The sequence below is a fragment of the Protopterus annectens genome, chromosome 8.part0 (assembly GCF_019279795.1).
Source record: "Protopterus annectens isolate FY-2018-M chromosome 8.part0, PAN1.0, whole genome shotgun sequence".
Taxonomy (NCBI): domain Eukaryota; kingdom Metazoa; phylum Chordata; order Ceratodontiformes; family Protopteridae; genus Protopterus; species Protopterus annectens.
Window position 1 is genome coordinate 949,924,076 of NC_056741.1, and position 15,548 is coordinate 949,939,623.

Genomic DNA, 15,548 nt, shown 5'->3' on the forward strand with positions numbered 1-15,548 from the left:
ATAGTAGGAGAGAAAATAGTAAGTGGAATAATAATTTTTTTCAGAAGAGAAAGCGGAATGGAGGCACCAGAAGGAAGAGGGACTTTCACGATTCAGGGCAACAAGAACCCCAGAACTCCAAGGCCAGGAAAATGAGTTGAAATAGGTGGGCCCCAAAATAATGGCACATAGTGATTTTCTTTACTCCTATAAAGTTTTTTTTCATTTACAATTACACAGATACCGATATTTAATTCGACCATTTCTCTTTGTTTCTAAAGTGGTTGAAATTTTTTCCTACCGAGGGGTTTGACTTGGTGGATACCCTGGTAGAAATGAAGTTATTTATTAGGAAGTTAAATTTGGCATTTTTTTTTTAATGAGAAGAATCAAATGGGAAAAGAGACTTTCAGAGAAACTGGTGTTAAAAAGAAAAGCACTTTAATCCCCCATTATATTCCACCCTTAATGTCTTCAAGAAAGCTATTAGTGAGGACTTGTACAAATTTGAAGGCAGGTTGAAAAATAAATGGTTTGATTATTCTAACCTAAGCAAAGGGGAGAGGTCTTTGTTGGAGCAATTTAAGAAGGACAACACCATTAGAATTATGAAATCTGATGATGTGGCGGAATAGCCTTGTTTAATTGTCACGGTTACTCCAAGGCCATGTTTGATTTATGAAATGATGACAAAACATAATCTGTTTCCTCTATTAATGAGATTCACATTAGTTATCAGAGAATCAACTTATATTTGGAGGGATACTTGTTAGAACAGAAGATCATGGTCAAAATCCTATGTTTGCTACATTATTTGGGATCCCTAAGGTCCACAAAGATATAAGAAATCCCCCTTTTAGACCTGTTGTCTCAGGGAAGGGTTCCAAAACCTTCCTGATAGGTGTAAATTTTGATAGATGTTTGAAATATAGTATTTGTCAGATCCAACACATTATTAAAGATTCCTGGTACTTTTTAGGGAGACTAAATGAAGAACTTTGGTCACAGGATTTGATTTTTGTAAACACAGATGTGGTTGATTTCTCTCCGACCATTCCGAAAAATGAAGGGTTGGAGCATTTTAGAAATAGTTTATTGAAATACACCTCATTCCTGAATGAAAAAAATTAACTTCATGGTGGAGTTAGTGTTATTAGTTTTAGAGTTTAACTTTATTTTGAGGGGGAATTCTACAGACAATCTAAAGGTGTAGCAATGGGGGCATCCTGCCCCCCGATTTATGCTTAGTTTTAGCAGATTGGGAATCAAAATATTGTTTTCAACACATCAAGTTATACACTAAGTTTTTGGATGATATGTTTATTTTATGGAAATGGCCTGAGAAAAATGTGTATGAATTTGTTGGTTACTTCAATCAGTCATCTGGCTTTTTGAAATTTGCAAACAACTTTAATAAAAATGGAATTCGTTATTTGAGCACTTTCATCAAACATACTCAAGTTTTAAATCTAGTGTATACAGGAAACCAAATTTCAGTAATTGCTATTTAGATTTTTCTAGTAGTCACCCTTTTAGCCAAAAGAAAGAGCATTTTGAAAGGTCAGTGTACAAGGGCAGCAAAGATGACTTCTCAATTTGAGGATGTTCATAAAGAATTAATATGTATTGGAGAAATGTTCCTTAATCGGGGCTACCCTCAACTTCAGGACATTTGTGTATATGTCTTGGACCAATGGGGGTCTAAGTACAAACCCCTTTTGAGGTTAAACCCATTAGCTTTAAGAGAGGAACAAAATGAGGAAAATTTTTGGGTGCGCCTTAGTGGTCCAATGTGACCCATCCTTGAAGGCTATTAAAAAATTGATTAGCAGAAATTAGAATACCATTAGGAGTAACCCACAGTTACAGCACATAGTGGGTAATAAGCCCATATATGTGTTTAAAACAGGTCCCAACCTCGAATTAAAATTAGAGGAATCAGGAAATAAGAGGAACATTAAGACCAACACCAAGGGAACATCCAAATGTGGAGCATGTCCCGAGTGTCCCCACATTTTAGAAACAAACAGGGTAACCTTAGAAAATGAGTTGAGATTTGTTGTATGGTTTGCCAGGGGTAATTGTCAAACAAAGAATGTGTTTTTTCTAGCATTATGTCACAGTTGCCTGGCGTTTTATGTTGGGAAAAGTGAGAAGTGCCTTAGGAAAAGAGTTTATGAATATGAACATCTTTACCACATTAATAGGCATAATGACAATAATGCTTTATACAGGCACTCTTTATAAACTGTCCCAACTTCAAACGTTTTTATTTTGCATGTGGCAGTTTAAATTAAATTCCCAAAATTTCTGTGGCATTAATGATATGGTTTTCCTTCAAGATTTTGTGTAAGGTCTTAAGAGGGTTGGTTTTATGATATAAAGGAATGGTAAATTAAAGTAAATTAATTCTGTAGAAGTCCTAGTTTTGACAGAAAGAAACCACTTAATTCTGTTTTTTATTTAATAAAGGAAGCTTTTGACTCCAGCTTTGGCTTCAGTAGTCCATGGTGCCAGTACGATATTGTGTGTTCATTTCAAGTTGTTTATTAATATTATCAAACATTGAGTTTTTTTAGTTCTTATATTGTTTCAGGAGTGGGGAGGGTATTTTAATAATAGAAAACATATTGCAGTTTGTAAGGTTGTAATATTTTTATGTGAAGTAATGAAATGTCATTCACTGAAAGGGGTGGGAATGTCGATGCCAAGAAGGTTATGCCCCAAAAACAGGTCATACAGTGTCAAAGGCAAAATAGAATTTACATTGAAAGGGATGGATTTTCTGTACTGACCTAGAATGTGACTGGACTTGTAGGTGCAGGAAAAAGGCTTATTTTGCATGTAGAGGAGTAAGGTGTAAATAGCAATGTTGCAGTTAGGTAGGACTGAATATGTGAGCTTGACAACAAGGGCACAGAAAGAAGAATTGATGGTATTGCGAGGGAGAGGAGTACCTTTAGTAACAAAGAAGAAAGTTGATGCACATAGATTTCTTGTGACCGTGAGGGGCTACTGGTTTGGAAACCGGAATATTGCACACAGTATATATGTATTTCCCAAGACTACAAGTTTATAATTAAGGTGAATGTTTAAGAAAATGTTAAGTTTTCAGCAAGGGGTACTGTTTATATGGGAGAGACTGAAATATGGTCTGTAATAATGAGGGCATGTCGGGGAACCGAAGAGGGAGATAATCAGTTTACATGATAGATTCTTAAGGAAATATATAAAAGTAATCAGGATAGAGGAAGTAGAAGTACCCATCAGAGCTCAAGTGGAATTTGTTATTGCCTAAGCAGAGGGCTTTCTCTGTATTTTTGTGGATGTATTTGGTAATTTGGTCAAAGGAACTTGAGCAGGACTGGGGGAGAAAGGTCAAGTAGATAAATTGCAAATGATAAATGGGAGAAGTGTGCAGGGCTTTCAAGTATGTGACTAAATCAAGACACTTCAAGATGTTTGCTTGGAATACTTACTAGATAGTTTTTTACTGAAATAAACTACAAAGTATTTTCCCATGGGTTCAAAATAACTGTTGGAAGTATATGCGGAGTGAGAGGGGAAACTGCAAACATGTTTTGGGGGAGTTCACAGAGTTGATGAAGTTCAAAGATGCTTTGCAAAGTATAGCTTATATCAGGTGAACAAATGGAAGTTACTAAAGAGATGATGCTAATTTGGAGTGGAGGAGCTAGAATGCAGACAGACAAAAAAATCGATAAGCAGAAAATGGAAGTTAAGGTTATAGACTGATCTTAAAAGAAGACCTAGGTATTCTAAAGGGAATAAAACGTGGAGGGGGGAGATTGTTAGATAAGAAAAAGGAAAAGATGCATACCCTTAAGTGGAATGTGTGGAATCATTACCTCACAGTGGAGACCAAAGTGGTGGGGAAGAAAGGTATATAGCGGGGAACTGAAAATGGCAAAAAAAAAACTTAAGTAGTGAATGGTATGTAGGCTTATTGATTGGAAAATAGTCTATAGTTTGAAATGTTAACAGTTTTATTAAAACAATGGGGACAATAAATATATAAACCCAATAAGAATATGAAGACAATGATTTTCAATGGTGTTTTGGTAAATAAGTTCAATACAGCTGCATTTATACAAGGTGAGGAGGAAGCAGAATGCGAGCTTTGCTGCCCTTGTCCTGGGTTTGGTGTATCTTGGTTAGGGACATCCTTAGCCACCACAGGATAAAACCCATACTTGGACAGAAGTTCTTACTCTCTCATTGTGGAGCCAATAAATCTGCATGTACATATCAACTTTTAGATGGGACTTGGACCTCCTGTGTAATGCAGTTTGCCACAGGTATTTTTTTACCCTTTTTATTATTCACTGTAAAATATTTCCTGCATTTCAGGCAGGTGGGGAAAAGCAGAGATGTTTGGTATCACTGCTTTGCAATTAACTAATTATACCATTCCTTCTTCCACAGGATACAGATACCTGATTTTATACTTTGAAAGGCTGCCTGGGTTCCATCCTTAATTTGGTTGAACAGTGATTTATTTAAGTTCAGTCCAGCAAAAACAGAGGCAGAGGTACAGATATGCCACTGTCTGTGTTTAGGGCTGTCTTGCCTGTCCCTGCTTATTTTTTTATGTGGGCAGTTATTTGGAGTTTGCAGCAAAACTGAAGAATCTCAGTGTAGTCTGAGAGTGCACTGTCACTTAATGACCAGATGACAGCAGTTGTCAGGTCATCTTACGTCCATCTGAAGAACATCATCCATAGTGAACATCTTTTTCATTTTTTGGGCCTTGCCATTGTTATCAACATTTGCAAATAAGTTGGTATAATTTTGGACCCTGGCCTTATATTTTACAATCATAATGACACCAGTACTGCCGAGTTCCTAACAGAACATAAGCCTACAATATACCTAGTTTACTAGCACCTGACACCAAAACCTCTGCTACTAAGAATGTCCTCATTTCTAAACTTTGGTTTGCATTGCTAGTCATCATCTTAGGTAACCCCCCCCCCCCCGAAAAAAAATTAAGTTACAATAAAATGCTTCAAAATAAATTAGTTTATCAATCTGCCCATTGTTGTACCTTTTTAAACAACTAATGCGTCAACAGTTACTGAAAGAGCTTATTTTCCCTTGTGTACCTCACTGCACAAACTGATGTTTAATAACTTCTGTACCATCTTAATCCACAGATTGGAAAACTCTTCTTCCTTCTATTCTGTCAGATCACAGACCTCTAGTGTTCTTTAACTAATCCCCTTTTCATTCTGCGAATGTGCACACTTTTTAATCTCACACTTTTCACTTGGTATTCACTTCCCACTGTTAACAGATCTTAGATATATTCCACATCATGACATGCCTTAATTTGATGTTACCCATTCTAATAGTACTTGTTAATCGTACCATTTTATCCTAACCCTTTTAGTTTGATTGGCCTTCCTTCTCCTTAACAACTTCCTCTGCTGTTTTCTACATTTAAGATTCCCTTTATCTACTTCTCTGAAAATTTTTTTTTTATCTTCAGTGTATCCATACATATTTTCTACACCTTTGACTTCATCTTACATAGTATAGCCCTATCTTAATCTCAGACATTATAAATGATTCTATATTCCTCCTGTTGACACTTTATATTTTAACTTTTCCTGTAACCACCTAATTGATTCCTCAAAACACTCACATTATAGACTGTATACTCATCATAGTCAACTTACTTTTTTCATTTTTTAAAGGGGTCGGAGTGTTGCAATAACTGCCATCACCTCTCATCTACTCATAATCTGCTCTTAATTTATAAACCTGTCACCTTGTCCCGTCAACTCTTTTTTTCTGAACTGCATTCAACGTAACTAGTCAACATTTGTAAATACATGCATATGTTTTACAATATCTTTTATAAGAGATTGTCCTTTAGAATGTGACTTGCCACAGTTTATTAAACTCCATTGCTGCCTTCATGTTCATAGGTTGGTACTAGGCTATCGGCCCTAGGGCCTTTACAAACCTAGCCATAACAATTCCCTGGATACTTCTTCCCACAATATTTACTTTCCTGGACCCCTGTCTAGCAGGGTGACTGACATGATCCCCAGGGTGAATTTCCTATCTCCCATCCAATCGTCAAGGTTCCTTTTGAAGAGGGCCAAAGAGGTGCTCTGCTTGACATGTATTGGCAGTCTATTCCAGAGTATGGAGAGTCTCTGGGTCAGGAACCTATCCCTCCAGCATGTTTTGTTCATTGTGATGACAAGGTTTAGATCCCTGGAGCGTGTGGCTCTGAGGGATTGGTATTTCTTTAAGTGGAGCATGTCCAACAGCTCAGGTTTTGACATGGCCTTGTATGTTAAGCAGAGATCACCTCTGAGTAGACAATATGCCACAGAGTATAGCTGGAGGTTTTTTTAGATGGTCAGCATAGGGCATCTGCTTTAGGCCTGTGATTCTTTTAGTGAGGTATTTCTGCGGCCTTTCTAGCTGTTGCAGATGTCTTGTGAGGTACATACCAAATGGGGCGTTGTACTCTATAATGGGTCTAATGAGGGATGAGTACAGTGGGACAATGACCTCCTTTTTTTCTGGATGAAAAGCCCTTGGTGATGAGGTGTGCCACATAGAAGGATTTCCTGACTGTTGTGGGGATGTGGTTATCGAAGGTGAGACCACTGTCCACTTGTGTCCCTAAGTCTCTCATCACACTTTGTGTTTAGTGTACTGCCGCCTATGTGGTAATTCATGGGTACATGTTTTTTCCCAAAGGGGATAACTATACATTTCTTGGCATTAAGCTTGAGCCCATGGCTCTGGCACCAAGCATCTCTTTCTGTAAGGCCCTTTTGTAGAATATCCACATCATTTGGGGATTCAGTAGTGGCTCCCAGTTTGCAGTCATCTGCAAACTTTGTTAGCCAGAGTCCCTTAGTGTTGGCCTGTACTTTAGAGAAGTAGATGCCAAACAAGAGCAGTCCCAGGACTGAACTCTGAGGTACTCCACTTGTCACTTGTCTGGAGCTGGATTTGGAGTCAGCTACTTTAACAGTTTGGGTTCTGTCAGGAAACCAGTTGGCAACCCATCGAGTGACGTAGGGGCCCAGCTTAGTAAATCTATGATTCCAGAGTGGGGGATGGTGTCAAAGGCCTTGGCGAGGTCCAGATAGGCTGTGTGGACTGCCTTACCCTCGTCCACAGCTCTGGAGACTGATTTGAAGAAGTCAATCAGGTTCAGGAGACAAGATCGGCCCTTCACAAACCCAAACTGGGTGGGGTCCAGTGTTTGAAGGTTGCCAATGTCTTTGTTTATAAGTTCGATGATGATGCGTTCCATCCCCTTGCAGATCAGGCTCATCAGACTGATGGGACGGTAGTTCCCAGGATCCAAGGTGGATCCACCCTTGAGGAGTGGGATAACTGTAACTGTGCGCCACTCAGTGGGCACGAAGCCTGAGGTGAGGCTATGATTAAATATGACACTTAGGTGAGGTGCCAGTTCATTTTGTAGTTCATGTAGTACACAGCCCAGGATGTCATCTGGTCCCATGGATGCTGTATTCTTAGCTTTGGAGAGTGCAGTTTCTACCTGTGTGGCCATGATTACTGGAATTTGGCAATCTTTTGGTATTGAGATGGACCCTTTAGGGGGTGACAGGGGGTGAAGTTGGCATTAAATCAGTCTGCCAGGATATTGGCAATATCCTTGGAATCAGTATATTTAATGCCATTTTGTTGTAGGTCAGAGCAGATTTGAGCATTGCCATTTAGATTCTTGACATAACTATAGAATGCCTTGTGGTTATCTTTGGAATCTTTGGCAATTTTATTTTCTTAGCTAGCTTTTGAGGATTTTTTGAGGGATCTCAGCTTCTTACTAAGGCTGGTAAGGGAGTTTTTTGCATCCTGGGATTTTCCTCTTTTTTGCAACAGTTTCTTCCTTCTCTTCTATAGTTTGTTTATGGCAGGGGACCACTACATTGGCTTTATTTTTTTGAAGGAGAGCATCTTGGTTCTATTTGGGATGGCATGATTCATGCACGAGTGAATGTGCTCATACAGTGCCTTAGTGTAGGATTCAGACCTGACCAATGAGGAGGTGACCACTGGTGTGGGGCATCTATCTCCCATGTTGGTAATGACCAGGTCTAGGATATTGGAGCCCCTGGTAGGACAATGAATTAGTTGATCCAGGGCATTGGAATGTATGAATTCCAAGAACTGTTAGAAAAAGGTGTTGGTACCGGAGTAGTTTTCCCAGTTAATGGCAGGGTAGTCGAAATCACCCAGTATTAGGGTGTTTGTTTATATCGTAATATTTTCCAGTATGTTTAGAAAGGTGTAGTGAGAATCTTGAGGCATGGTGGGGGATCTGTAGCAAGCTACAATTTGGATTGCAGTCTTACCTAGTGTTAGTTGCACCTGGAGAATTTCAGATGCATTGTGTTGGGCAACTAGCCTGGAGGTGTGAATATCCTTGGTGAATATGGACACTCCTCCACCTTTAGTGTTTTGGTCTTGGTTCGGTGGCTGAAAAGTGTGGTAAGAGTTGTAGCCTGGTATTGCAGGGGTGCTCTCTGGAGCCTTGAACCAGATCTCAGTTATTGCACAGGTATCGATGTTCTCCATTTTTAGGAGTGCCTCGCGAGAGTGCATTTTGAGGTTTAGACTTCTAGCATTGAGTAGCATTACCTTCAGATTTTGCATGCTTGTATCTGTTACGGTGGTGGTTTTGTCCTTTGAACCTTGCCTAAAAAAGGCACTGTAGGAGTGGCAATTGCTTTAGCCAGTAACCTGAATCCCAGGGGTGACAGGTACAGACCATCGCTGGCAAAGCATCGTGGTTTGTCGATCATGCCTTCCCAGGCAGACAGATACTGGATCCCCTTTGAATGACACCAGAAGCTTAGCCAATTGATGAAGTCAATCATTTTGTCCTTATACTGTGGTATCATTCTGGGCAAAGGCAGGATTCTACTCAGGGCTAGGGTCATACCTGCCTGGGCCACATGATCCGAGAGCTCTTCCATGTCTCTCTTCATGTAGTCCAGGGAGGTACATCTCAAGTCCTTCACTCCAACATGGACAATGACAGAGTCGTATTTGTATTGTAGAATGACTTGAGTGCATGCGTTATGTGGCGGATCCTGGCAGCTGACTGTAATTTTCTCCTTGTTCAGCCTGGTCAGTGGGACATCAGTGTGCCTGGACTATAGAGTCACCTATGACTAAAGTGTTGGGTCCATTGTCTTGCCTTAGGGGCTGTTGTTGGATGGCACACTGGTGTTGTGAGCTGTCTGTCACTTTGGTTGTAACTGGTGTTTGTTTGCATTTCAGCTTCGGAGGTCCTTTTTGCTTGGCCAGGTTAATGTTAAGGGCCTCCGCTAATGTGGGTTTAGTGTTGCTATGTGTGGGTGTTGATGGTGTGGGTTTTAAAGGGCTATGTGTGGCTTGAGGTGTAGTGCAGATGTTAATCTTCTCCTCTTGACTGTCTAGCACAATCTTGGCTGGAAAGAGCTTTGCTTCCAGTTTGGCTATGTAAGTGCATCTCTCGCAGGTTGTAGTGTTGGGTGGCAGGAGGAGAGGGTTGTCTGTATACATGCGGCAGTTGTCGCATTTCCCCAGTATGCCCAGATTCACCAGGTGGACAGGAGAAATCACCGGAAGATGACCCTTGGACATGCCTGTTCAGGTGCTTTTTTGTAAAGTACAAGAGCTGTTTTCCCTTACCTTTGCAAAGTACTTTGCAATTATAGACTGTTTAGTGCCTACGATTAATTTCTCCTTATTGACAAGGAGAGTTGAGTGCTTGTATCAGTTTCAGGCTTCCTAGTGCTTTCCAGCAGGTTCTAGAGCAAGTGCTAGTCACAGGGGTTCAGATTTTAGTGCTACTACTGAGAAACCAGCTATTTCTAAGGGAAAATTTGAAAAGCAGACTTTCTGGCACCTGGAATAGTTTAACCATAGCCCCGTGGTGCTGCACGATGTGAAAAATGCGCAAACACACACGTTTTTAAGCCAGTAAGTTGAAAGGAATAGAAATCAGTCCAAAAAGGCTAATAAAATTACAATTTCAGAGCTAGAAACCACTCCTCTAGTTTTAGATAGGCAGTACTATGCTCACCACTCGCACTGGTAAGCAGTAGGACTTCCTTCTACAACAGCAAGTTCTGGATAGCTCTGAACACAGAAAATATAGTCCTTAGACAAGCAAAGCCTGGGATCTGGACTGTCCTGGCTAGGAAAGGTGGGAAATGAGCAAACAAGATAGTATTTTTTGGGGTTTGTTTTGGTTAAAACAGGATAAACAATGCAATAATACAGTAAATAAACACAGAAAAGACTAACGCACTTGAGTGTGTAGCCCTAAACAGTAAATGCAATTAAAACTCTACAAAATTAGCAATTTAAAACGTTTTAAATGAAGCAAGGCAAGTGCACAACTGAAAAACAATTTAAGAGGCAGTAATACAGTAGAATAAGTAGCTAGTCTTACAGATACAGAGAAGTCTATATATACAGAAAAGCAGCTAAAACACACTTAAAAAATTCAGATGCATTGCAACCTAGAGCACTTGAGTTGTATCAATATTAAGGCAAATACAGTTTTAATAAATGCACTAAAATACACTCTGTATTTCCAATATGTTTGAGAAGCACAGTCAGAACACAAGGAGATTCAAGCAAGTGTACCTGCACCTGTAAAAGTATGTATGGCCCCCATATTTTTATCAGTTTTCTCAAGTACGAGTTTGTTCACTCTCATTCAAAGTAACATAATTTTACTGTTACAGTAGTACTATATCTGTTTTAAAACAAGCTGTTTTTGTGGTTTGTGTAAATACTGAGCCTATGATTTTTATTGCCTGTGGCCTGAGTTATAGCTGGAAGGTTATCTAGTGTATAATAAATTGAGAAATGCTCTTGTGCAATCTCATTTAGGCACTACAGTGCAGAAAGGGAAATCTTCCCATTCCACACTGTACGGAGATCTCCGTTGAAATGTTCAAATTTTTAAAAGTTCAGTCATATGGTGTCGACCATATGACGTTCGAACTTTTAAAAGTTCGACAACGTGATACAGACCCAGTAAATAGGCCATATTTTGAGGGTCGCTTAAGTGTCATCTTTTAATAAGTGTTTTTCTTAATCATAGGAGGAATGTAATGTAATGTCTAGTTTTAATATTTAATTATTGTTTGACATGCTTGTCTTAAGCTGTATTAACTAGCATTTAAGAATACTGGACTTTGCATATTGCACACACTAATTGAGATGTTTTCATATGTGGCTGATGTTGCATGATATAATCATATCAACATAATAGTGTTTGTAATGGGGATTAACACCTCCTGATTCTTAAAGGAGGAGTTAAAAGGTCACCATTCCCCATTACAGAATAGAACAGAAAATGTACATTACTATTGCATTCTAATTAAATAAATGCTATTAAATTAAATTACTCCTTCTATTACAAAGTTTCATATAAGACAGTAAACTTATCACTCTGCAATTCCTTTATAGACTGCCAAGTGGTAAATCAGTCAGTAAGCAGCAGTTATACTAGTAACGTAGTTTCTCTTTTACAGTATGATCTTGGCATGGTCCCACATCTTTAACTAGCTTAAGTGTATGCTGTTGTCTCTTTTGGTATATTTCTTAATTTGTTACTGGTCTTTTTATATTTACAATTTAGTAATTTAGTGGATAAGCATTTTGGTAAAATAAACAAAAATGCATGCAAGTCTGTACCTTTCCTGACTTGAGAAAATGAATGAGAATAAATGTAAATATTTTCATTTGCAGAGCCCTCCTGGTATAATGAGCATCCTGGATGATGTCTGTGCCACAATGCATGCCAAAGGAGAAGGAGCAGACCAGACGTTGCTGCAGAAGTTACAGATGGCAATAGGAACACATGAGCATTTCAACAGTTGGAACAAAGGTTTTATTATACATCACTATGCTGGGAAGGTATGATCAAAGTCAGTGTGGTCAAAGCCTGCCTGCAACACCTAAAATATATTGCCCTTAAATCATCCCACCCTCATGATTTCCTGAAGTTCATATCAGGTATCCATAACTGACAGTCAAGTAATTTCCAAGGTTTTGGTTACTGTTATCTCTGCACATAGGGATTTGGTTTATTTGTGAAATCTACAGTATGGTTTAAGGTTTCTGTAAAGTCTTTTTATCGAAAGAGTGCTTTCATCAGCCTTAAAATGAAAGTACTTATCTGTGTTTTTAAAGAACTAGTTCAGTATTATGTTTTACATGTTGCAACAGTGTTTGCTTTGTAAGCTATCTTCCTTTCCTTAGTCTCCCATGTCTTTTGAATTTCTCCAAATCTTTTGGGTTTCCTAATACCATGACGGGAACGGGACCCCATTCCTAAGTCAAAGTACGATTAAAGTTCATGAAATTAGTATTGTTTCAGTCTTTGATTTCAGCCAGAAGTGCTCTTCACAGCACCCGCAATGTGCCCAGTAATGATGACTCCTGCAGTTCGTATGGAGTTACATCTATTGTTAACATATCTAAATATGATTGTAGATTCTTTTTATAAGACCTGTTGCTCCTACTACTATTAGAACTGTCTGGGTATCTTTCTTCCACATTGCTCTCATTTCTCCCTGCAAATCCTGATATTTTATGACTCTGTATCTCTCTGTATGCAAGACACTGTAGTCAGTGGGTGTAGCAATTTCAGTGATTAGTGCTACTTTTTTCTTCTTTTAGTGGACCACTGTATCTGGTTTTCTCACATGTATCTTTTGAACTGTTGATAATGGTTGATCCCATGTGATGTAGACCTCATCATTTTCTATGATGCTTCATGGCTCATGTTTCCAATGTTTTTCAGTTTCTTCAATGTTATAATGTCTGAATAATCACCAGTGCAACAGTCTTGGCATATTATTATGCCTTTCAGTATACAATCCTTCTGCCATTAGTATATCACAACCAGCGACAAGGTGTGCGACTGTTTCCAATTCTGTTTTACAAAACCTACATTTGTCTGTTTCTCCCACATTTTCAATGGACTTTGTAAACCAACGTGTACATAGCCCCCTGTCTTGGGCCGCCAATATTAAGATTTCATGTTTTAGTTTGAATTCGCCTCTCCTTAACCATTCCTACGTTCGATCTGATCCACATGAGGTTCTTCCAGAAGTTTTCTATACTTGCAGTTAAATTTATACATTTTCCAAATTTCTTGCCTTCTCATCTGACCCTTCACCTTATATTCTTTCTTTTGTTTTGTTTTTTTGGCACATTAAGTTGCTACCTGATTTTTATCTACTTCTGCTTTGATTTCCATTCCTGCTCAACACCAATGTGCTTCTGCTAGACTGAGAAGGGAATTCATTTTAGATTTATTCTCCTCATGTTTCAAAACTTTAACTACATTTGGGTCTTGTGAGGGCAGCAGATATGTGTGGAGTCCCACAATTACAGATCTATACATGTAATCAATTTCAAGGAGGCTCATACCTCCTTCAGAATGAGGAATATATAATCTTGGTATGCACTAATTTCTATAAATCATTTGGTGAGCATGAAGTATCCTTCTTGTTTTCCTGTCTAATCTATCCAACACATATTGGGGCCAGTCACTCCAAAACTGTAAGGACAGAAAGAGTAAATTGGTTTATAGCTTGAATTTTGTTCCGATATGTTTTCAGGATTAATTTAAGTCTTCTAAAATATTCCTTACTAAGTTTTATTTGCATTTGTTCATGTTTTATTGTTGATCCTTCAGTTCCCAAATATTTATACACTCCCTCTTGCTCAAGTTATTTTATTTAATTTCAGTTCTTGCCCCAAACTGATGTTTTCGGGTCTATATCATAAACACGAAAGTTGTAAATGGCGAATACATCTACATCGACACATAAAGGTCGATGTACCAAAAGAGCAAAATACGTAATCGGTGAAAATAAAAATGCCGAAAGTATTTAGTCAGCCAACAGTGCCATGCAGATAAGCTCAAACTAACTAAATAAAATTCAATTAACACACTTTTTCAGGGGGCTGGCAAGCCCCCTGCAGCCCCCCATGTGGGGGGGTTGTGTCCCCCACACCCCCCTATTTAAATATACCAACTCTGAGACTGCACTACAGTGGGGAAAGGATATATTTCCTCATCCCTATGATTGCCCTGCTGACCAAGCAAATACATTCAGCGGTTTCATTTTTACCGATTACGTATTCCGCTCTTTTTGTACATCGACCTTTATGTGCCGATGTAGATGTATTCGCTATTTTGGGCTTTCATATTTATAATATAGACCCATGTTTTCTTGATGCTGCAGTTTTCCTGCTTTAAAGGTTGCTTTTGCACATTTATCAAGACCAAATGACATTCTTATATCATCTGAAAAAGTTTTGACTACTTGCAGTTGTGCTTTCAATTCTTCATTTGATGAGCTGTACAGTTTTAAATCATCGACAAAGAAAAGATGAGAAGTCTTTACACTTTGTTGTTTTTTTAGGAGCCAAATTATAGCCATGGCCTAATCTGTTAAGTAGACAGCTTAATGGGTTAAGGGCAAGACAGAATAGCAGCGGTGACAGGGAGTCACCCTGGAATATCCCCCTTTGAATTTTTATCCCTCGAATAACAATATGTCCTTTATCATGGCTTAATTGCAAAGTGGTCTGCCACTGTTTCATGGTCGTAATGTAGTCAGTGTAGGGTGTATCTTATACATTTTTAAGCACTCTTTTATACAGGAATGTGGAATATTATCAAATGCTTTTTTGTAGTCAATCCATACCATACTTGGATTCTTTCCCTTTTTGCAGTTCTCCATTATGACTTTATTTAGCAACAGATGATCCTTTGTTCCACATGACTTTCTTTTATTACCCTTTTTTTCTATTGCCATGATTGAATTTTCCTGTAAATGACTATAACTTTTGTCGGCATCAATTCTGGTGTATAGTTTATACATAGTCTAAAGGCAAGACGTTCTTCGTGTTTCACTGTTGCAGTCATTACATTTGGGTTATCTGCTTGCAGGTAGCTCCCAGTCAGCCTGATTAGCAAAGTCTTGGGTCCTGCATTGGTTGCTGTCCCTTCTTCCATGACTTCAGGTCGTCAGGGGTATAAAACATGCAGCCAATGCCATTACATCAGTCTTTCTTGCCGTGCGGTGCCCGAAGCAGAAACAGTTCGCAAGTGCCAGTTGGCCGACCCCTGAAATTTTTGTTTTCGAGTTTCAGAACAGAAGTCTTCAACTAAAACTAAGTACCCCGTTGGAGAAACTTTTTCTTGCTCCTTACCGATGTCAGTAAAAGTTAATAATTGCATTACTTGTGGAAAGCAAATACCTCATAAAGATCTTCATTCATACTGTATTCCTTACCTAGGCCCTGACCACAATGTACCTTGCTGTCGGTTTTGTGCTTTATTTAATCAGCACACTATCCATCGTCTGTATATTTTTGCCTCTAAATATTTTGGTTCTCGGTTTAGTTATCCAGAAATTTCATTGGTTTGCCATCCGACTACCGGGATTCCGAAAAAAATGCAAAGATATAGACAGAGATAGGCCGCCGAGGTCCAAAACTGCTGATGATGCTTCTCTTAA

The 15,548-nt window shown here is 38.8% G+C and overlaps 1 protein-coding gene across 1 annotated transcript in view; it reads left to right on the forward strand.

Moving 5' to 3' along the window:
• Positions 1-15,548, forward strand: part of LOC122808363 (unconventional myosin-Ie-like) — a gene marked incomplete in the record, with an annotated part of 1,223,059 nt that overhangs the window by 541,551 nt on the left and 665,960 nt on the right. The window contains 1 exon segment of the mRNA XM_044079330.1: positions 11,758-11,925. Within this exon segment, the coding sequence (XP_043935265.1) occupies positions 11,758-11,925 (168 nt within the window).